Below are 23481 nucleotides of genomic sequence, written 5' to 3'. Positions count from 1 at the left end.
AGATATTATTCTCCGTCATAAGCAGTCTTTTTACGGAACAATGGTGTTCCGAACATTTGGGAGGCGTTCGCGGAGTTGAAGCCGCAGGTGTAATAGACCCTTTTGACACTTTAATGAAATGTAACACCGCCGGAAAAACACGCCCATCATGGGACGCACGCAGAGGCAGGCAGGGTGTAAGGACTATTGAGAGTTGATGGAATATAATACGTGTACGACTTATAGGCTATAGGTATTGGGTAAAAGCGTTGGGCTATAGGTAGAGTACAAAACCGGACGCCTGCCTAATAAAGCGGTATCCAATTTTATTTCAGGCAGATGGCAGCGAAAAGCGACATCTAAAATTAGCAGTCTTTATTATTTCTCGTCTAAAGCCAAATATTTTTATAACGTATGCTGCTGTATGCTGTATCACTCGAATGAACCAGGCTTTGGCTTCACACATTATAAATATAACACAGACAGTATACACTCTTACTAATCACAACACACAACGTAATCATAATGAGCAACTAGCAGTGTTTTTGGTATTGTTTTCAACTAATCTATATAGTTATCTATTAGTTTATACACAGAGCTTTTAAGCCAACACTTACTATATACATTTATTGATTTAGGTATGTATGGTTAAGGATTATAAAATATTTAGATTGTATTTTCTTTTTCGGTTTCCGAAAGTAAGAAATTATTGAAAAAATGCCTACAAATTGGGTACAGTTCTAAACCTCGGCTGGTTTTGGACGATATTAGAATTTTAATGTTGTAACCCGACCACAATGACACTTGTTCGAGCAATAATGGAACGACTTTCGGGAACAGAAGAGTAAGTATGATACTTATTATTACCGTCAACTACCTTACACGAAGCCTTATATTGAGGCATGGCCACACTTCTTGCTAACCAAAATCCGAAATCGCAAACTTCAATTATATAGCAATTTTAAGTGGTCGAAACTGGGGTTGATGCCATTACCCATGAAGATAAGTCGTTCAGTTCAGTCTGTATTGAGCTTGCATAATATGCCCACACCTCAAAAACACTGTATAAGTATATCAGGTACTTAGAATTAAAAATATTTGTCATATTTTTAATGTTACGCCGAATTTTAACCCTTTCGACGCCGTGTCAAACACAAAAGCTGCCTCAGACGCCACGTCACCGAAGTGCCAAAACTGAAGTTGAACTTTATGCATATGCACGTAGCTCTATGTTGCTATGTGGTCTGTGACCGAATAATTCGTCTTCGGCGTTGGACCTACGGTGCGCATATATCCGCCATTGGCGTCAAAAACGTTAACGTAATCAGGTAGCAAAGACAAAAACGAACATTGTCCTATAAAAATAAAGACAATTCTAAAACTCAGCATACATCAGACTTGGATAGTCACAGCTAAATTGTTCCGTTCTCCGGACGCATGTTTACTTAGAATAAATAATAAATCTATTATTTGCTACTTAATCATAATTAATATCTAATTCATTCGATATAATGTTCTTTTATATAGTAAACACTTCCGGTAGTGTAGCAATCCTGAAACAATAACAAGTAAGTTTTCTTATACAGTAATTCTAACATGTGGCCAGAGCTAGTCGAGTAAGTCTTAGTCTTACCATCATTAATCATCTTTCCGGGAGCTCTCGGCGGCTGATCCTCTCCGGGGCTGTAAATTAATAGTACATTATTGTCGAGGATCGGAAGTAGCTACTTGCAGGCTGAGGATTCGTTTTAAACGGACGACCTTGGGAGTCCGTTTAATTGAATCCGAAGCCAGCAAGTAGCCTTCCAGCCGAGTCATATATTCGCTAGGTGCACGACTGGTGCTGCCCTCATTTTGGCAGACTTTCTACGTTAAATCTTATGGAGTAAAATTAGTTCAAGCGGCTGCCGCGAGTACTAATGGCGGCCATTCCATAAGATTGCCTGTGTTTGTGACGATCAGCGCCACTTCCCCCTCCACCGACTTCGCACCTTGCCAATAGTGCTTTTCTCAAAAATGGTGCAAGAAATAGAAATATTTTACAGAAGCAACGTTCAAATTTTCACAGAAAAAGGTAAAACCATTAAAAAGATTTTGCTTGCCGCCTTTTAAAAAAAAAGTGTATTTTTCTGCTGAAAATACGCCAACCTATTTGAGACACCTAAATAGTCGCGGTACCAACATTAAGCCTGTAACAGACTATCGCACCGCACCGCGACCTAGGAGCGTCGCACCCATAAGTGAGAGCGAGAAAGAGATATCTGTTTCTCGCTCTCACTTATGAGTGCGACGCTCCAAGGTCGCGGTGCGGTGCGATAGTCTGTTACAGGCTTTATAATAATAAGTGCTGATCATCTGTTTGGCTGTTTAAGGGACCTATGCCTTCATTTGATATGGCCATTTAAAGTTTTAAAAAGTTTGGAACTCGTTAAATAATGGAATTTGTATGCGACATTGCAGTCCCGAAATCGAGACTGCAATGTTTTTAACTTTTTAATTTTTTGAATGACCATAAACTACGCACTTCGTGACCTATTTTTTAACCGGCAACGTCGACTTTGCCGTCCATTTTTGAGAAAAACAATTTGTATCAGCGGAATAAAATCGGAGACCTCTTAACTTATACCCACTGGTGATGGTTGCAATGCCGTACCTACTATTCTGACATACCACAAAACACAATGCTTCAAAAAAAATTATCAATAATGATGAATTGTATAATTGTTATTTGTGCATCTTGTATCAATGGCATATGGTGCACAATGAAAATGTAGCCATAAATTTTGTTACAAAGTTAATTGACCATGTTTTTAACTTGACTTGACGACTTAATTATTAAGCCAATTGCGGCGAAAAGGTTAAATAGAGGAATTAGTAACGACTACAAAAGGCCTAAATGTCATTCGATGTATCTACAGGCCTTAGGAAGTTAACTGTAGGTACACCCAGCTGCAAAATTGCATGGCTACTTTATGAATGGATTAATTTCATAATGTGTCACTGTCAATTGATGTAATATTGAAACTCGTCGTAGGTACATATTATAAAGAGGCATTATTTAACAATAAAATTAAGCATTAATAAAGTTAAGTACCGCAAAATATTGATGGTACGCGACGACTCCATAAACACATCCGACTGAGACTAGTATTTGAATGACCAGCCACACAATGACGTTACACATCTGCGCCTGACCAAACAGCTGCTTTCCATTTTTGATACACAGCATGGATTCTGTTACCATTATGGCGCCGTACACCCAGCACTGCGTGCCAACTCTTTTGCAATTGGGATCTGTTACGTAAATGTAATATTGCCTGAAAATAATAAACGAATAAAATAACTGCAAGGGTAATAGAATCATTTAAATTGAATAATTGGAATTACATAAACATAAACTCGCATTTGCGTGTGTGTATTCAATGGCAATATCACTTCGATGGTTTACACACTTTATATCTAACTCTACTAAGTACATACTTATGATTTGAATATGTTTTATTTTTGACTGAGCGTTAGCGAAGGTCTCTATTTCAGCTTGGATAAAAATGCTTTCGTATGTCCAGATGTTCTCGTCTACGGGTCTCATTTCTCAACCGATTCTCGTGAAATTTCGTGAGCAGGTTCAACAATTAAATATATTTTTTTATCGATTCAGTTTTCGTTTTTTTTTTCAAAATGGCAGAGCCGTAGGCGTTTGTAATGCCTACAGCTCACAGAGCCATTAGTTGCATTGCATAAAGTAAATAAGTATGAAGAATACCAGTTATGGTGAAATTACAGAACCTTTTAGCAGATAAGTACTTTAGGTATGTAATCTCTGCCTACCCTCCCAGGAAACTTTTAGGTTTTGTATCCGGGCTCTACCTTCTACCTTTGCGAAATAGCGTTGAATTAGGATTTTTTTATTCTAATAGCTGAAATTGTAGTCTACGTAAGTTAAAATGCAAGTACAAGTGAACACAGTTAAACTTAATCTAAATTTAAATCCTTGTAACATTATAATGTATGAATATATTTCAATTTCATTTACATTGTTATGAGTAATTAACAGAGATCGGACAAATTTGCGACATTGCTCGTAATAATGTAGACATGACTCCAAAATTGATTAAATAATTAATCATTTAATTAATTTCTTACCTGAGGTAATTTTGATTCCTAATCAATAAAAAACACAAAGATTTCTTATAATGTAAATTTATTAAAGAAATTAATCAGTAGGGGAAACTGGGGAGGGTTGATCACCCCTTTTGTTTTTAGCATACATTTTCTTAACTATTTGTAGTATTGAAAAACTTTATAGACCATACGACTCAGAATTTATCTCTTCATTAGTAGTTTGAATTAGAACAGATTTGTGCAATAAATTAGATCATTATTTAATGAAAACTCATACTGTTGACTTTTACCATGTGTCCCCTATGTAAGGGAGACTTGTTTACCCCTGGTCGGGAGCCTTGATCCTAGGGGGATCAAGTGACCCTGGTTCTTGGGACACATGGTAAACATATTTTTACCATGTCTCCCCATACCAGATTCTCATTGATTATATAACTCGGATCGCTATTAGCAATGCATCCATAATTTGTAAAATACACAGCAAACATATATATATTGCATCTTCCATGCTTTGAAGTTGTATTTCCGGTAATCAGATGTCTAAGCCGAAGGGATCAAGTCTTCCAGATTTGGGGACACTTGGTAAAAAGATTTTAAGTGGCAATGTCATATTTCGAGGGTAGTATCTACATTAATTTATTCACTTTATCTACAGAAAATTAATATATGAAGATATCAAACACATATTGATCCATAATCTTATACTTTTAAAAAACAATGTAATCGTATTATCCATAAAACAACATAAAATAGGGAATCAATATTTGTACCAAAAAAAAGTAAAAAAAAATCAAAAATCTAAGTTATTAACATAACATTTCTTGTAACAAGCTAATTTTTTAAAAGTTCTTATCCTACAGCAGCAGTTCTTATCCTGTGACCTACAGCAATTTTAAATTTTTTACCCATCACGGTCGTTATTGTTTACTATAATAAATAAGTTTAGAAATTTACTGCTCACGTTTCGAGGACGGTGTTTGAGCTGTATAATCCTAAAATCCTTTCTATGGACCGTCGGTTCTATAGTACATAATGTCGGAAAGCCATTGAAATAGCATTTCATCCATAAAAACAAATATCGCCGGTTGAAAACCAAATATCGTTATAAGTGTTTTTTGTCGACCGAATAACATCCCCTGTGTGTAAAACGTTTAACTTGATAAACAAGACCAAGTACGGGTAGTTCGTAAAATGTTGATGTCAACTTTAGTCAGTCTTTTCAAAGGCCACGGGGATAATTCCGTTTTCGGAGTCGGTTGTATAATTAAAAACTGAATTATACGCTGTAATGGTTGTTTACTCAATCTTGGGATAGATGGCGTTATGGGTCTCAGAAATCGCTTATATCTGGCATAGTTTTACGTCGGGTTGACATTTTTACAAAATGAGGGTGGCGAGAGAAAATCCGGTCCGGCGAGTGAATGTCACTGTGTCCGCGGATAAAATTATAACGAAATAATTCAGTTTTTGGTGCAATTTGGTTGTAAACTTATTGAAATATTGTACATTAATTGTTGAAATAAGTGCATAAACGTTATCCAGACAGGGGGTAAGTGTTTTTACCAGCAATTGTTAGTTATAGTATGTGAATGCAACTCGTTCAATTCAAGTGTACCTAACTTGTATTCACATACTGCTATTATGTTGTTCGCAGCCTTTGAGGAACGCCCCTTATGCATACGGTGATCAATCGTGTGGCAAATCATTGAACGGGAATCAAATTTTGATTACAAAGGCTGTTACTAGGAGCTTGTTAATACGGACACAAGATTCGCAGCTACTCACAACGGGCTCATGGTCTAGTGGTTCAGACACTCGATTAAGACGTGCTCTTCACAGAATTTCCGAGTTCGATCCTCACCGCGCGAATACTTTTTGTTTTTTATTTTCTTTTCTTTTATTTATTTTCATTTTCTTTTTTTTTGTGTTTGTCCATCTGTAAAATCTTACATTCTGATTTAAGTGCATTTTTCTATTTTTACATATTTTTTTTGTTCTAAGAATTTTAGACTGCGAAAGAAGAACTGTGTAAGTGGCTTTTCGGAAATATTAAATTTTTACTTTTTTTTCTTTAACTTCTACTTACGCCACCGTTTATTCTACTTACGCCAATTGGTTTGTTAAACAGATATTTTGAATTTATTAAATAAGTATTTGCATTTGTAAGCTCAAGTTTCATTTATCTCTTACCTAAGAACCTGACTCATTACATTGGCGCCCATAGGGTACGGTAAATTGAGAATTGAGCTTGTACTTGTACTGTTAGCCGTGTTTGCGGTGTTTGTTTTAGTAAATAAGCTTTACGACATAAGACTTTGTGTTCCTAAATATTTGTTTTTTTTTTGAGATTTGGTTGGTTTGATCTGTAAGAATGGAGGTTAATTATCTTTTGAAGGATGAGTTGATCTTCGAACTCGCGTGTAGAGGGATATGTGACATACAGACCGTAGAGCCCATGCGGAAGATACTTAGGGAAATATTCAATCGAGAATCTAGGGGCGAGTCCTCAATTGCGCTTAAGGTTCCCCAGTTTTGCGTCGACAATCCCTTGTCCGAAATAACGATTTGCGAGTCTAAATTCAAAGCACTCTCGGCGGCGCTCAGCGAAATTGCGGGTAGTTCTGATCAGTTAAATTTTCGCCGTGTTTTCACTCGCCTCTCTCATTTGTTAGGTCGCGTCAAGATGATCATTCCTACGGAACAAGAGCATACAGAAAGACATTTAGCCATTTTGAAGGATATTCAGGACGCTTTTAATTCGTTAGTAACGTCGGAGAATGTGGATGATGAGGGAGATGGGGAAATCTCTGAAAGGGACAAGGAGATCCTGCAAAGGTCGTTAGGGGCGGAGGCTATGAAGATTATTGAGAAATTGGAAAAGAACAGTGTACAGGGCGTGGGTGGAGCAGCGGCAGGGTCAGGCTCAGGCTTGGCGGCCATGTTAGACTCCGGCGATAGGCAGAATGACGTAAGGTCCGTTCAGCATCCGCCGTTCAGTAGCTGTGAGGTGCGGCGTGCACAATTGCAGCGGACGTCAACTCTCGATATAGAAACCACCAAGAGGAAACTGATACCCCTCAAAGATTGGGGTGTAAAGTTTAATGGCAAGGGTACGTTGAGTGTTAACGCGTTTTTAGAACGTATTGAGGAGTTGAAGGACGCACGCAACGCTACAGACAGTGATTTGTTTCGCTATGCAATAGATTTATTTGAAGATGATGCCCTAATTTGGTTTCGAGCTAATAGGGACCAGGTGTCAAATTGGGATGAGCTGGTGGAACTCTTATTAAGTTCTTTTCAGAGGCCATATTATGAGGAGGAGCTTTTGGATGAAATAAGACAGCGCACGCAGAGCAAGCATGAAAATATTTTGATTTACATATCTGTGATGCAGAATATGTTTAATCGCTTGCCTACCAAATTGTCTGATCGTCAAAAATTGTCAATTTTGCTTAAAAATATCCAACCTGAGTTTCAACGTGCCGTTTGCAGAGATCGTTTTACTACCGTTTCCGAGCTATCAGAAGTCTTAAGGATTGTTGAACATACTAGGGTGAATTGTGAAAACTTTCAAGAACCCAGTCAGAGCCGAGGTTTGGTAGAACCCGATTTGGCGTTTCGTGGAAGGGAAATAAATTCGATTGCACGCAACGCTGTGCAGGCCGGTCGTACCACAGGAACTATGAAATGCTGGAACTGTCGGAATACTGGACATGGGTTTAGGGAATGTCCAGCCGAGAAACAAAGGTTGTTCTGTTACAAATGCGGTAAGTTCGGATTTACGGTAAAGAAATGCACTTGTTCGGGAAACGCCAATTCGGAAGACAAACCTGCCGTTGGGCTTCCGAAATAGATCGTGCTGGTAGTGAATGGCAGAATTGGCTCAAACGTATCAACTCGTTTTTTGTATCTGGAGAAATTAACGTGATCGATACAAAGCCCCATGACAATCGGTATTATGGTTTCTTTAAGATATTGGGAAAGTCATTTTCGGGACTTTTAGATTGTGGCGCGCAATCTTCATTTGTAAGACCAGATTTTTATAATAGGAAATTGTCCACTCTTGGAGTGCAGGCGCAATCTATTTCACAGAAAAAATTCTCCACGGCAGATGGGACACCTCATGGCGTTGACTTTGTTATTTACTTGCCAATTGAATTTTTGGGTAAGTATAGAGTTGTTAAATTTCATATCATGGATCAGCTCAGTCATGAAGTAATTTTAGGCATGAACTTCTTTAAGCAGTTTGGGTTGAGTATTTGTGAAACCGACCGAAGCGATCATCCGGACATTTTAAGCCGTGAAGACTTTGAAGAGGTATGTGAGGTTGAGGCAGTTCGGCCAGTCATTTCTCGGGAAGAACTAACCGCAGAACAGAGAACGTCCTTAGAATCAGTTATCCAAGAAATGCGTGAGCAGCTAGGCACGGGCATCGGCAGGACAAATTTAATTAGACACCATATTGACACTGAAAATAGCTTGCCTGTATGCCAACGCCAGTACCCCTTTGCTCCTCCCATTATGAAGCAATTAGAAGAAGAAATAGATGACATGTTAGCTAATGACATCATTGAACCCTCTAATAGTTCTTGGCGTTCTCCTGTACTGCTAGTAAAAAAAGCTTCGGGTCAGAACCGTTTGTGCCTAGACAGCAGGCAGCTGAATAAAGTTACCAAGAAGGACTCGTATCCTATACCTAGGGTTTCCGCTATTCTAGACAGTTTAAAAAATGCACGTTACTTGTCTACTATTGATCTACGTTCTGCGTTCTGGCAGATCCCTTTAGATGACATAAGTAAAGAAAAAACTGCATTTGGTCTAGCTGGAAAAGGCCTGTTTCAGTTTAAGGTAATGCCGTTCGGTTTATGCAATGCGTCACAAACTCAACAGCGTCTCATGGACAGGTTGTTTCCACCAGAACATGAAGGGAAAATATTCACTTACCTGGATGATATCGTGATCACCAGTAGCACTTTTGAGGAGCATTTGGCGTCGCTAAGATGGGTTATTGATCAGTTGAAGATGGCCGGGTTAACTGTGAACACGGAAAAGTGCGAATTTGCACGACCCTCCTTGAAGTATCTTGGTTATCTCGTGGACAAGGAGGGATTAAGAACTGATCCAGGGAAAGTGGACGCCATACTGAACTATCCGCGACCAACAACGTTCACAGAACTGAAACGTTTCATAGGCATGGCAAGTTGGTATAGGCGTTTCGTTGAAAACTTTGCAATGGTGGCCGCGCCATTACATGAACTTACTAAAGGAGGAAAGAAGGGCAAACGCATTACTTGGAATGATGAGGCAGAGGTAGCCTTCACCAGTTTAAAGACTGCGTTAACATCCACTCCGGTTTTGAGCGTTCCAGACTTCAGTCGCGGATTTTCTGTGCAATGTGACGCTTCAAGTATGGGCACGGGAGCAGTATTGTTTCAAACCGTTGAAGGGGTTGAACGGCCGATCGCCTATACTAGTCGCAAACTTACGGATCGTGAGAGTAAATATTCAGCATCGGAGAGAGAATTACTAAGTGTACTTCATGCTGTAGAACAGTTTAGGCCATATGTAGAGGGCAGTCATTTTAAGGTCATTTCAGATCACAGTGCGTTGCAGTGGCTGCATAAAAACAAAGATCCTCACGGAAGGTTGGCAAGGTGGGCGATGCGTCTGCAACAGTTCGATTATGAAGTCGTTTTTCGAAAGGGAAAGCAAAATATCGTACCAGACGCATTGTCGAGGGCATTGGATACGGAGGATTTAGCCGTGTTAGAAATTAGGCCAGAGAATAAAGACGTGTGGTACATCTCACAGGAGGAAAAGGTCCTCAGCGGTCAACATTCAGATGATTGGCAGCTTAGCCAGGATCGTCTGTGGAAATATCTAAAGTTAAAACAGTTCCCCGATGAGAGGTTCAGTTGGAAGTTGGTAGTTCCCGAAGCGCTCCGCAATCAGGTTTTGAAAGAGTGCCATGATGATCCGTTATCTGGACATTTTGGGGCCAAGAAAACGATTAATAGAGTCAGGCAGCAATATTACTGGCCCTCCCTAATTGGAGATGTGAAGAATTATGTCAGGAAATGTGAGGTCTGCGCCAGTCACAAATCTTCACAGTTGTCACCATGTGGCATGATGGGACGTCAAAGGGAGGTAACGGGTCCATTTCAAATTGTTTCCATGGACTTGATGGGTCCGTTTCCACGTTCTAAACAAGGAAACACAATGTTATTAGTGGTATCATGCTGGTTTAGCAAGTTTTCTTTGCTGTTTCCATTACGCAATGGTAAGGCATCCAATATCGTTAAAATCTTGAAGGAACAGGTAATATTAATCTACGGTCCACCAGATGTCATTATATGTGATAATGGCAAACAATTTGTTTCGAACCAGTTCAAAGAAATGTCCGAAAACTACAGTATAGACTTGTGGTATACACCCTATTACCACCCACAGGCAAATCCCACTGAAAGGGTTAACAAGGTTATTGGGACGGCTATAGCCTGTTATGTAAAGGATAATCATAAAGAATGGGATACGTACATCCACCATATAGGACATGCCATGAGAACTGCAGTTCACGAGGTTACAGGAAGAACGCCTTCGTACTTATTCTTTGGACGGGAAACCTCGGTGCAGCGGGATAAATGTAGACATTTCCAAGAGAAGGCTCCGTTGCAATGCAATAGACAGGGTTATGAGGCATATATCAAAGCAAGGGACGAGATCTACAGAGATGTTCGAGAACGACTCAGGAAAGCCTATGAAGTGAATTCCAGTCACTATAACAAACGGCGTCGTACCTGTGAATACACAGAAGGCGACATGGTGTGGTATCGCAAGAAGCTTCTCTCCAACGCTGCAAAAGACATAATGGCGAAACTGTCGCCTAAATTTGATAAAGCCATAATAGCTCAGAGGTTGTCAACGGACGTTTACAAATTGGTAAGCTTAAGAGGCAAGGACCTGGGAAAATGGCACTCGTCTGACCTTAAGCGTATGGCATGAATCCGGGTCGGATTCTCCCGAGGAGGGAGGATATTGTAATGGTTGTTTACTCAATCTTGGGATAGATGGCGTTATGGGTCTCAGAAATCGCTTATATCTGGCATAGTTTTACGTCGGGTTGACATTTTTACAAAATGAGGGTGGCGAGAGAAAATCCGGTCCGGCGAGTGAATGTCACTGTGTCCGCGGATAAAATTATAACGAAATAATTCAGTTTTTGGTGCAATTTGGTTGTAAACTTATTGAAATATTGTACATTAATTGTTGAAATAAGTGCATAAACGTTATCCAGACAGGGGGTAAGTGTTTTTACCAGCAATTGTTAGTTATAGTATGTGAATGCAACTCGTTCAATTCAAGTGTACCTAACTTGTATTCACATACTGCTATTATGTTGTTCGCAGCCTTTGAGGAACGCCCCTTATGCATACGGTGATCAATCGTGTGGCAAATCATTGAACGGGAATCAAATTTTGATTACAAAGGCTGTTACTAGGAGCTTGTTAATACGGACACAAGATTCGCAGCTACTCACAACGGGCTCATGGTCTAGTGGTTCAGACACTCGATTAAGACGTGCTCTTCACAGAATTTCCGAGTTCGATCCTCACCGCGCGAATACTTTTTGTTTTTTATTTTCTTTTCTTTTATTTATTTTCATTTTCTTTTTTTTTGTGTTTGCCTCCATCTGTAAAATCTTACATTCTGATTTAAGTGCATTTTTCTATTTTTACATATTTTTTTTGTTCTAAGAATTTTAGACTGCGAAAGAAGAACTGTGTAAGTGGCTTTTCGGAAATATTAAATTTTTACTTTTTTTTCTTTAACTTCTACTTACGCCACCGTTTATTCTACTTACGCCAATTGGTTTGTTAAACAGATATTTTGAATTTATTAAATAAGTATTTGCATTTGTAAGCTCAAGTTTCATTTATCTCTTACCTAAGAACCTGACTCATTACAACGCCATTAAATTCCGTTTTAATAAACTAAAATGAGTCAAAAACCTTGAAAGTTTAAATCAGTGTTTCTCTGGTCGTACTTTCGCGGCATGATTTACTAAAGAAAAGAAAATATTTATGATAGCTCTATGAACCATTTTGTAAGTAAATTTATTACAATGTATACTTGATCGCTTTGGGGGTGACATGATCCCGGAATCATGTCTCCCCTGAAGAAAAAGACAAAGTCTCCCCATACATAGTAAGATTATAAAACGTGCCGTACTCGAAACATGTGTTCGCGTATATCAATGTAATCCAAGTTAATCATCACTTCAATAAACAACAAATAAAATAAGCACACTCACTAACATCATTTCCATCTCATATTATAAAATAAATCCAGTTAAAGCTTACCGAAAATTGAATATAGTACGCAGAAAATCTTTCACCGTCCGCCATTTTTGAACCACTGACTTTTCCGATACAGTGCCATGACAGAACGTGAAGTTAGGAACGAATGAATGAGTGTTACCAGCGCAAAAAATTGTATCTCGTTTGGTTTGATTAAAAATGAAGTTTACCAAGTGTCCCCTAGGGATCGACCCTCCCCACCCTCACCTATGTTTTCCAAATTTTCTGTAGGTACTCATTTTTTTATATCAATAATATATTTAAGTGCTATTTATTGTCGAGGGAACAAAATTAAATCTCAAGTAAACAATTAATTAAAATAATTAAATGATTAATTATTTAATCAATTTCGGAGTCTTGTCCACATTATTGCGAGCAATGTCGCAAATTTGTCCGATCTCTGGTAATTAACCACTAATTAACCAAAAAAAATGTACGTAGTTAAGCGCAGTTAAGGACTTGTGTAATTAGTTTTATACTAGCACAAGAGGTGTATTAGAAGAGAGGCCTATGCTAAGCAGTGGGCAATAAAGGGCTGATATGATGATGATGAATTAGTTTTTGTGTTACGAAAATTAAACATGTAAATTGTATTTTATAGTACCTAGGTGTTTTATCGTACTTAAGACAATATTAAGTTCACCTTTAATTTTATATAGCATACGCTAACCCAGTTTCCTGCACGTACCTTAAATAGAAGCGTCAAACTTTATTGTCGTAACACAATGGATTCAATTAACTTAAGACTAATTACAGACCTCCACGAGTTCATAATAAGCATTAAGCATAGTCATTCCACAGCAAGGGTAACGTGAGACACCATTTTCTTAATTGCTCCTTTTATTTGTGATGCAAATTTATATGTTAAGAAATTTTGATTTTAATCCATAGATATATAGAATATTGACGACGATTACTCTTAAAGTGGCGTGATTAATAATCACGCAATGAAATCGTGATTCACGTTACTTTTTCATGGACCTAATTACAAAAGTTTTCCTATGCATTGTGAATTATTATAGATGGAGTGGCAGCAGAATAGTATAAAGCAACTGTTACCTGACAGACGGAGCCACAATGACTCCGATGAGGCACAGCCGAGCGCTGACCAGCGGATGGTTCGGCGGCATTTCGAATATATGTTTCAAGAAGAATGTATTCAGTTCGGATATTTGCCAAAACACAACAAGTTGGGCCAATGCGAAAAACCTCATGTAGGTGCAGGTAGGGTCCAGCCATCGCACTGGGGCCCATTGGACAGGGGTGAATTGGAGAATTGCTCTTTTGATTTTGCCAGTGGTAGATGAAATGTCTCTGGAAATGACAAATTGTATGATAAATATAATGTGTGCAGCCAGTATCGTGCAGTGCAGTAGTATCGCATAAAACGAATCTGATAGACATCCAGCCACAATGTTTTGCACTACTTTACGAGTCCTACCAGCCCTAGGATATTCCTTTTTTTATGGCAAAATTACGTACCGTTTTCGATAATGTTTGTTACCATTGTGACCTCTTATGGAAACTGATTTACAGAAATACATTGTGTGTATAGCAGGTTGTAGCCTACAAGTACAAAGGTCGGATCCTCAGGTTTGCCGTTAAAACGCTGTGATTTCCTTAGGTACAAGAAATATGGTATAATTTTGCCTAATTTAGGAACAGCGTAAAAGTAGCAAACCAATACATGACGTGGAATAAGAGTAAGAAAATAAACCATAGATATTTGCTCACCTTATGCTGACCCATTTGTATTCTCTCATTTCTAAAACTTTACAAATCTTCAGGCCGCACCAAATGCCCAAACCGTTACAGACCAATACATCCAATATAACTGAATCCCACCAACATTCAAGAAAATTTGGCAGCAAATGTGCAAAAGCTATTTCTGTTATTTCCCACATGATAGATATTGCCCACAACAGGCCAGCATGCCGGAATAGTATAGCTTTAAACGTCCATCCTAAGAAATGTCCCCAGGCAAATATATCACAATGAGACCAGACTTTAGCAAAACTAATATCCGAACAATTGACAGCATACTCCTGGAAACAAATAAATTATTCTTTAATGTTAATTAATTAAAGGCATTATTGTGTTTTCTGTGGTTAAAGAAATGCATGCCAAATTAAATATAAACATGCATTAATTACCTTGTCCATGTCTATGTGAAAATTACGAAGGTTAGGATCAATCCAGTACATTATTTCATTCACCGTAGAATAACTTTGGAATAATAAGAACAATAGAGCCAGCAGGTACAGTACGGACATGCCAAACACCATCCTCCACAAAGCAGGGTGAGGTCTTGTAAATGGCCCATTTGGAAATGTAAGGACTGATATTATAAGGAAAAAAAATACAACACAACATATTCCTGACCATATGTTTTCTTGAATACTTGATTCATCCCTGTAAATACAAAAACACTAATAAATTATATTCTGTTAATTTATTTTTAGGAAAGCATGCACACCAACACAAGTCTATGTTAAAGACAATATGAGCTAGGTTTAATCTTCTAAACCCAATCATACTAAGTTTTAAGAAATATACTGCTCTACCCACACATAGTAAAATATCCCTTATTGTTACTGAAGAAACAGAGGAGGTTAAACTGAAATCTATATCATTTGTACTTCAAAATAATGTAAACAGATACACCATGTGATTGGTCATTCAATGGAGATACAGTCAAGTAAAAAAATAAAGTCTTATTGGGATTTGATTCAAAAATTCACTCTATGTGAAATGTTTTAAATTAGTTAAATATTGACTAGTTTTGAAACTTTACATCAGTTATTAAAGTAGCACTTTTAATAAATTTGTTATAATTCACTGTTTAAACATAACTGTGAATGTATACAGCTACCTAACACAATATGGGTTAATGACAAGCAAACAATGTCTACTATCCCATCATTTAGTGTTCGTAATATCCATTTATTGGGTATATCAGATTTAGTTATTATAGAAAAACAAACATAACAATAAGTGACTTCAATAAAGACCAAAAATAAAAAATATACATACATTTGCAACGGTGTAAATAACCTGAGTAAATCTATCCTAAGCCTTTGAACACCATACACAGTGTGTGCGGCGCTTCATCATAATCCTTGTCAGAATGCACTAAGGTGGATATTGGGCTATAGCCATGTGTCAGTTAACATATTTGGCGGGCTAATCTACACAGTATTTCGTTTTATATAGTTAGGTATAGTTGTCAATAGTTACCTGTTACAGTAGCACAACCTAAACTTAACATAACAACTTCTAAACAAGATTATTCTGTTCCAGAAAATAACTAATAATTCTATAAATATATTTTGATATAACATATTTTGTTGGCAATATAACTCGACTTAGTCAGGTTATTGACGCCCAACCTATATTTACATTTATATAAAATCATGCTGAATGAAACATTATGTCAAAAGTTATTTACAAAATCACAGAAATAATATCATGGAGATTACAGTAAATTAGGCACTCTTTTTCAAACTGCCAAAATCAAAACACATGGTGTTAAGTTTGATGAATTAGTTGTCTTATATCCTTTGCAAAATGACATGTTAGGACAGTGTTATTGTTATACTTAATTGTCGGTAGAGAAGACCAGCTGATATATGATAGAAGATAAATTTTCCAGGGTGGGTCGAAAGTTGGATATTAAGTCCTCAAGATAATTATTTCTGCTAGTTACATCAGACAAATTAATTTTAAATTTATAAATGGTAAATTGGATTTACAATGATATAATAACAAAATCACAATACCTGACAAATGCAGTATAAATAACCGAAGCAATAGACACTGCCAATAGGGTTATAGTATGAGGTTTATAGAAAAATTCTATGGATATATCGTCTACCGGTCGTTCGTTAATAGAACTAAAGGCATTCGCATATTCAGAAGACGGTGTCACAGCGGGTCCCGACATTTTTCGCTCCTTCATAGTAGTTATATAATACACTCAATAAAAATATTGCAAAGGGTGAAACCAGCCAATTCTCAACAGACATCGGGCTAATCAAATATTGAAAAAAATCAGATCGTGGTGGCTGTGGCGACTTTTGACATGACATGACAGTGGCATATCAATTGCAATGTTGCCAGTTTATAGCTGTCTAATTAATCTTTGCACATGGCACATGTAACGAGTGCATGTTAAGGGGCTCCCAGAGGGGCTACCGCGAAAAACGAAATTCGCAAATTGCGGGGATCTTTCTCTTTTACTCAAATGAAGGTGTAATTAGATTGACAGAGAAAAATGCCTGCAATTTGCGAACTTCGATTTTCGCGGTAATAGCCCTGGCGCCAATGACCTTCGATCGGAAGCTTCTTATCGGAAGTTTTCTTATGTTTTTTGTAGCTTATCATAAAAAAAAGCAACGGCTTTAAGCAATATAGTATCCCATATAATTTAAAAGCTCATTGTCTTCGAGATATTTGGCATCAAAGTTGGCTGGCATCCAACCAAATCTCATAGCAAAACGGGCAAGCTATGATGGCGCCATCTATAGGTATATCAAGCCTTTGACAGTTGCCAACCCCATTCGGGGGCTGCAAAGCGACAGGGGGCTTAGCCCGTAGGGATTTAATTCTCTTTGGGCTTAGCCAAGGCATGCCAAGGTGACACTCGTTGATAGAAAACGCCAATCAAAACAAAACTTAAATAATGTATGAAACGTGCACTTTTCATAGCATCTGTAATCCCGTAAGTATTAGTTAGGTACCTACATTTTTAGGGTTCCGTAGTCAACTAGGAACCCTAATAGTTTCGCCATGTCCGTCTGTCTGTCCGAGGCTTTCCTCCGTGATCGTTAGTGCTAGGAAGTTGCAATTTGGCATGGATGTGTAAATCAATAAATCCGACAAAGTCGTATAATAAAACCTAGAAAAACAATTTTTTTAGGGTCCTCCTCTACCTACACGTAAAGTGGGGGTGTAATTTTTTTTTCGCTCAAACCTATAGTGTGGCTGTGGGGTATTGTTGGATAGGTCTTTCAATAGTACCTACATACTAATACTGCCCTGCTAAGCCAAAGAGCGCTATCTCAAAAGAAAATTCATTGCTAAACTTGGTCAACCAGATCTAGACAGTAGAAAAAGGCGGCAAATTCGAAAAATGTAGGCGCGAAGGGATATCGTCCCATAGAAAATTTGAATTTCGCGCCTTTTTTTACTGACAAGATTTGGTTGACCAGCAATAACTTATACTTTAGTTTCTATTACTGAGAATTACATTTTCAAAATCATTTGTTTTTATTAGGAGGGCAGAATAGGGGTCTTCAACAAATATTGTTTCACTGTTATACAGTGTATAATATAAAATAAAGTTAAATTAGATATGCATGCATTATAATTGGTATACTCACTAGAATAAAATACATATATATAAGTAGGAAATTGGGTACCTCATAAGTACTAACATTATGCGCCCTACCCGGGTGTCATGTACTGACTACATTCTACTAACATCTTCTGTAATGCACATGACTTTAATGTTAAATAAATGAAATAAATGAAATATATATAGTGTATAATGTGTGTATATAAAGTGGATATTTTAGGATATACCTAATCGCTCCGAAAGAAAAAGTGCCCCCCCTCTAACTTTTGAACCATGGATCCAAAAAATATTTAAAAAATCGTAGAAACACAGCTTATGCTTAAAGATATTAAATGAAAATTATAGCGAACATGATCACTTTAGCCGTTTTTGAGTTATTACAAAGTCTTCTCTAACTTCTCTTAGTAAAAATTCGTACAAAGCGCTGCGAATAAAGTACTCCCTTTTGCTTGTAATGTACATGATACTTACTATAACTATAATAGCCCCCGTTTAGCTTATTCTGACAGAATGGTAACTACGAAACCCTACACTGAGCATGGCCCGAAATGCTCTTGGCCAATTTTTTCCTTTTATATGGCTAGGCATTCATCATTAACCGCTATAGTTAACAACTTTAAAGAAGTGTAAGCTTTATTTCTATGAATGATGCAGGTAATTGAAACTATTTGTTTAGTATCAACTCTTGTTTATTTTTCAGTGTAAAGTATACAATAAAATATTAAAGCGTTGCATTACATTAATTTAATTGCTTCTTTCTCATTTAGTCCTTAATAAATATGCGAAACCCATATTAATTTGTTTCAATCATGTAGAGTTTAAAGTAGGTAGGTAGGTACGCACTACGCACCTATTACATGAGTAATAGTATACCTACCTATTTTGTATATAAATAATATAAAATTGTCCACACAAACATATTAGGTATATTAGATATCCCATTCCATGCTCTGCAAAAGGCGCACAAATTTCCACTTCTAGTAGACTGTAGGTAGATATTACAATATATTTTATTTATACTTATTCTTAATCTTTTTGCCTTTGTTACAGCACTCGTGAAGAGTTATATACTTATGTAATTCTTTAACAACCGATTAAAATTGTAAATACTTTTACTTTAGTACAACAATCACGTCAAAAATATTGGCAAAGCGTGTTAAGCGCTTATTATTACCTACATCTACGCGGTCGCCGGGCGCTTTTGTATGACAGTCGATCGGTCGGGCTACCTACAAAAAGTGCCCGGTGACCGTGTAGATGTAATAAGCTCTTATTGTAGGCACTTATAAGGTGTGAAAACGGGATAATATAGAAAATAGCAAATATCTACCTTCTAAAAACTAGAAGCACATTCTGATAGATAGAGCAACGGTAAAAGCTGCTTACCGTAAGCAAGATGCCTTGGTAAGAAGCGTTGCATTGGGGTAAGTGTTGCCAAATGATGAAGTGCTTCTGGTTTAGTTCGTAATCACCCCGCTTTCGAGTTATTACAATAAATCTTACTAATTAGGTACGTAATAGGCAACTATTTATAACTTGGTTTTTGCTCGGATATAAATGAAATAAGCTGTAGGATGGCTACAGGATGCGACATTGCTGTTTGAATGAAAGCCTTTTGTCACTCTTCTAATAAAGTTATGTATAAAATTTGTGTTACATTACATTATATTATAAAAGTAGCATCTCAGTTTAATAAGGCCCCATTCCCTTATACAAGCTCATAAAAAGCGATAATAACAAAACTATATTAGGCACCTTTTTCCCAATGACAATGAATTAATCAAATAAATATTCACACCACCCATTCGTGAGGTTTGGTTTGCCTCCTGGAACTCCAGGGAGGGACTAAAGTGGCACTCTGTCCTATGACTACTATATCTACTATTTACACAGGGCTGTCTGGCGTCTGGCTGGGTAACGTCACATGCTCACATCATGTGTGCGAGCCGGTCGCTGGTCTTTTATTTTCCTCATAGGTGGTGTGAAAAGAAGTATGTGTCACATGGTAGCAATATTATATCCATCTCGGGCGTTAACACTTGAATACCTCACTACGCTCAGGATTTTATTATATTAGATCCTTTACGTCGTTCAGGATCCAATGTACGCCCTCGCCGTAAATATAACTCCCTTGTGACACAATCTACTAATATACTTTAATAGATTCGCTCGGTTTTCGCCGATACAAATATCAAACAATATTCTGCCAACTATAACAAAGTGTTTACAATACCTCAAACTACTAAAACATCAACTGCCGTATTATACTTTACACCGCCCGCCTTAACTTAGATACTCTTAACTATTTCAACGTTTATGGCCTGCAGTAGCTCATAGCTCTGAAGGCACCACTATCATCTAATGTTCTAAACATAATATTGTATTAGAAATATTAATATTAAAGCAACGCCTATTGCCACAGAATAAAAAACATCTAGTTTCTTTGAAATTCTTTGGTTTTCGCAAGCTACCCCATGAACTAGCCTAGATGTAACGCTAGTAGGTATAGTTCGACATTAAAATAGTAGAAATTAAATAAAATGGAACTAAAAAATCCATACCTACTAAATTGTTGCTATTTTTAAGCATTTTACGTAAAAATGTGACAGTTACGTAGGAAGTGGCGCCCTCATTTATTTTCTACAATTTCTTGTCGGACTATACCTATGGCCGTCTTCCCGTCTAGACCGTGCCTACGGTGCCTCAGTAAGTAGGTACTGTCTTGGTAATCTTGGTATGTAAATAAATAATTATAGATACTGTAAACAGTTGCGCATTATTTTAAGGAAAGGCTATTTGAGCGAGAACGGTATAATAATATTGTAGGAGACAGTCCAAGGACGCGGACCCTAGTCTCCCGAGAGTTAGGTACCGACCATGTTAAAGCGTTATACCTTACTTATTGTTAGTTTTTGTAGTTAAGCACTCGTGTGATAAATAAAACGCGATTCAAACCCTGATTGACCCAACAAATATCTAAATATATCGCAGGAAACTATGCTATGCTCGATCCTTTGCCATTGCCAGTATCATATAAATAGATAAAAAACTTTTTTTAAAGAATGACCGCGCTTGTTCTCAACCACGTGGACGGTGGTTTGCCACAACATTTCATTGCGCCCCACCAAGTTCAGGGTGGTAATAGGGACCTTCAATTCAAAAGCTTGGTTGACCACATCCGTGCGGTCGTCTAATGGCGTATTCACTCGAAGCGAAATAAATAGCTAGCTCTCAACAATAATTGACGTCAAGTTTAGCTCACAATGGCTGAAACTATGATAGGTAATAAAAATTACCTATCGGTTTTTTAAAAGTGCCATAGTGTGACCTATAATATTTGAGATTTAATATTACGTAGTTTATGTGACTGCTACATAATGAAAGGCATTAGAAAACGAGTGTAATATTAATTAATGCCTAATTAATGTACAGCAGTTACATACACTGTTTTATCTACAAACAACATAAGCTCTCTATGATGTGTCCAGGAACTGCATATTACGACCGGCATTTGCAGCGTTGCTCTGTCGCATTTCGCCTATAAAACCTCACCTCGACCAGCCCTAGTAGCACGGTCGCATTTTTATCGTTTATCACCATGCCTGTCACGTTCTAACAAGTATGTAAGTGCGAAAGTGACGGGCATAGTGATAGTCGATAAAAATGGAACCGTGCTGAGCCCGCAGATTTCAATGTTATTATTACGACTACCATAATAACATTTTCACAGATAAGATTTTATTTCTAAGAAAGCGGTAATTAAACGCATCATAGAGGGTTTATGTATGTGTAGATAAAAATATGTACGAATATAATCTACACAACCTTAAAGTCTATCGTTAAATATACATGCAACGGACGACTCTTGCTTGGCTGTTTTATTCCACATTTCGTACAGTCGCCATTAGATATACCGGAGCGGCCAAGGTGTTCACAAATACCTCAACTCCTCTATTATCAAGATATTAAAGGTCATGTTCAGATATTTTTGAGCACCTTAGCTGCTCCGTTAGGTATATCTAATGGCGACTGTACAGTGATTTGTCTGAGGCCTAGAGACCTATCGTTTAAAATTAAAACATTACAATACAGACACAGGAACATGGCAAAAGCTGCTTTAAAATAATTCATTTGTGCTCAAAAATAAATGTGAAATATCAATGTTAAAATTATGTTATTGATAATAGACTTGTTATCTAGGCCATCGTTTCAATAATTATAGGTAGGTACCTAGTTTTAGATGCATATAGTTGTAACGCTTTTAACTAATAAGCAGGGTGCGGCAAATTCGAGCATTAAGTTATAAGTGAATTGCACATTCAAAGTGGTTTGCTCGAGCATGCCCGTTACTGTAATAGCCCCGTTTCTTCGTTTGACACTCAAATAGAATAATAACTAATGATCAAGATATCCATTAAGATCACCCATTTGGATATACAGGCTGATTGCCTAGTATAGTACCATCCTAGTACAAATAAAATAATAATGTGAAACAAGTGAGATAAGATTTGAAACTATACAGGATGTCTCATTTAAATCGGTCAGTATGGGAAAGTCTGAAACTATAAGACATACGAAGATCTGTTCGTAGGAACCATGTCATCGATTTTAATAAGAAGAACCCTGTATATAATATAAACGGGAATGTGTTCGGAGCCATGAGGCAGGTAAGGGAAAATTAAATCTGCATTCTGCAGTCATAAATTTAACAAGTTATATATACAAAAAACAGTTTGGGCTGTAGGGCGTGCCAAAGAAATGGACATACATAGTATACCTACATAAATTCGCTTGAAAAATATTACCCACCTTCTGATTCTGACGCAGTCGGGTAAAAATAAGTCTCATACACGACCGGGAATCGAACCCGGTTAAATGCGACAAAAAAATCGAAGCTATTCATTTATGACTTAGGGAGCGTTCAAGTATTACGTAACGCAATTTTTGGACATTTTTGACCCCCTCTTCCCCTCCATGTAGCGCGCCGTAACGTTTTTCTGTACCCCTCCCCCCCCCCCAGTAAAACGTAACGTAACCACCAAGTGACCATTTTTTTTACCTAAAGGCCACAATTATGTGGCGTAAAGTACCGGAAAGTCGCCAAAATACCTGAGGGCCTACCGCGAACCACGTTCGACGGGTTGCCTCTCTGTCGCGCTTGTAAATTTGGACGTAAGTGTGACAGGGAGGCAACACGTCGAACGTGGTTCGCGGTAGGCCCTCTGTTACGTAACGCGTAGTTCAAACCCCCCTCCCATCCCTGTAACGCATCGTAACGTTTTACAAGACCGCCCCCTCCCCCCAAATTCGTTACGTAATACTTGAACGCTCCCTTAGGAGATTGTCTTTGACATCAATGCAGTTTCAAATCCTTTTACTTTTAAGTAAACAATAACGTTTTATTTATACCGGGTATTTCCAAACTCATAAGTGTAAGGCCTGAGTGGACGCTCGAGTTGGGCGTGCAGCGGGGCGGAGCGTGCGGCGTGCATGTTAAACAAATGCAAACGAATAGTAGCGGCCTTAGTGCACGCTGCTCAAATCACTTGTGAGCCCGACGCCACGCTGCACGCCCCGCCGAACGCTCCGCTTCGAGCGTCCACTCAGGCCTTACACTAAGAAGTATTCCTCCAATAGGCTAAATAGGCTAATGCATATTTTTTTCAA

The 23481-nt window shown here is 37.8% G+C and overlaps 2 protein-coding genes across 2 annotated transcripts in view; both read right to left on the bottom strand.

The window, feature by feature from the left end:
* The window catches only part of LOC134648060 (UPF0184 protein AAEL002161), a 70429-nt gene extending 59588 nt beyond the window's left edge, over positions 1-10841 (bottom strand). The window contains exon 1 of the mRNA XM_063502502.1: positions 10832-10841. The gene's annotated coding sequence lies outside the window, so the exon portion shown is untranslated. The remainder of the gene's footprint in view (positions 1-10831) is intronic.
* On the bottom strand, positions 1378-16558 carry LOC134648053 (phosphatidylserine synthase). The gene is made up of 7 exons (XM_063502496.1): positions 16238-16558; positions 14612-14870; positions 14193-14503; positions 13518-13772; positions 3074-3296; positions 1613-1662; positions 1378-1532 (listed from the first exon to the last, which is right to left on the bottom strand). Exons 1-6 carry the CDS (start codon positions 16414-16416, stop codon positions 1618-1620), a joined length of 1272 nt encoding a protein of 423 aa, XP_063358566.1. The 5' UTR covers positions 16417-16558; the 3' UTR covers positions 1378-1532; positions 1613-1617.
* Positions 16559-23481: the final 6923 nt, after the last annotated feature.

This window comes from Cydia amplana, chromosome 5 (assembly GCF_948474715.1).
Source record: "Cydia amplana chromosome 5, ilCydAmpl1.1, whole genome shotgun sequence".
NCBI lineage: Eukaryota > Metazoa > Arthropoda > Insecta > Lepidoptera > Tortricidae > Cydia > Cydia amplana.
Note: the sequence above shows the minus strand (reverse complement) of the source record. Positions and strands in the feature narration are given on the sequence as shown.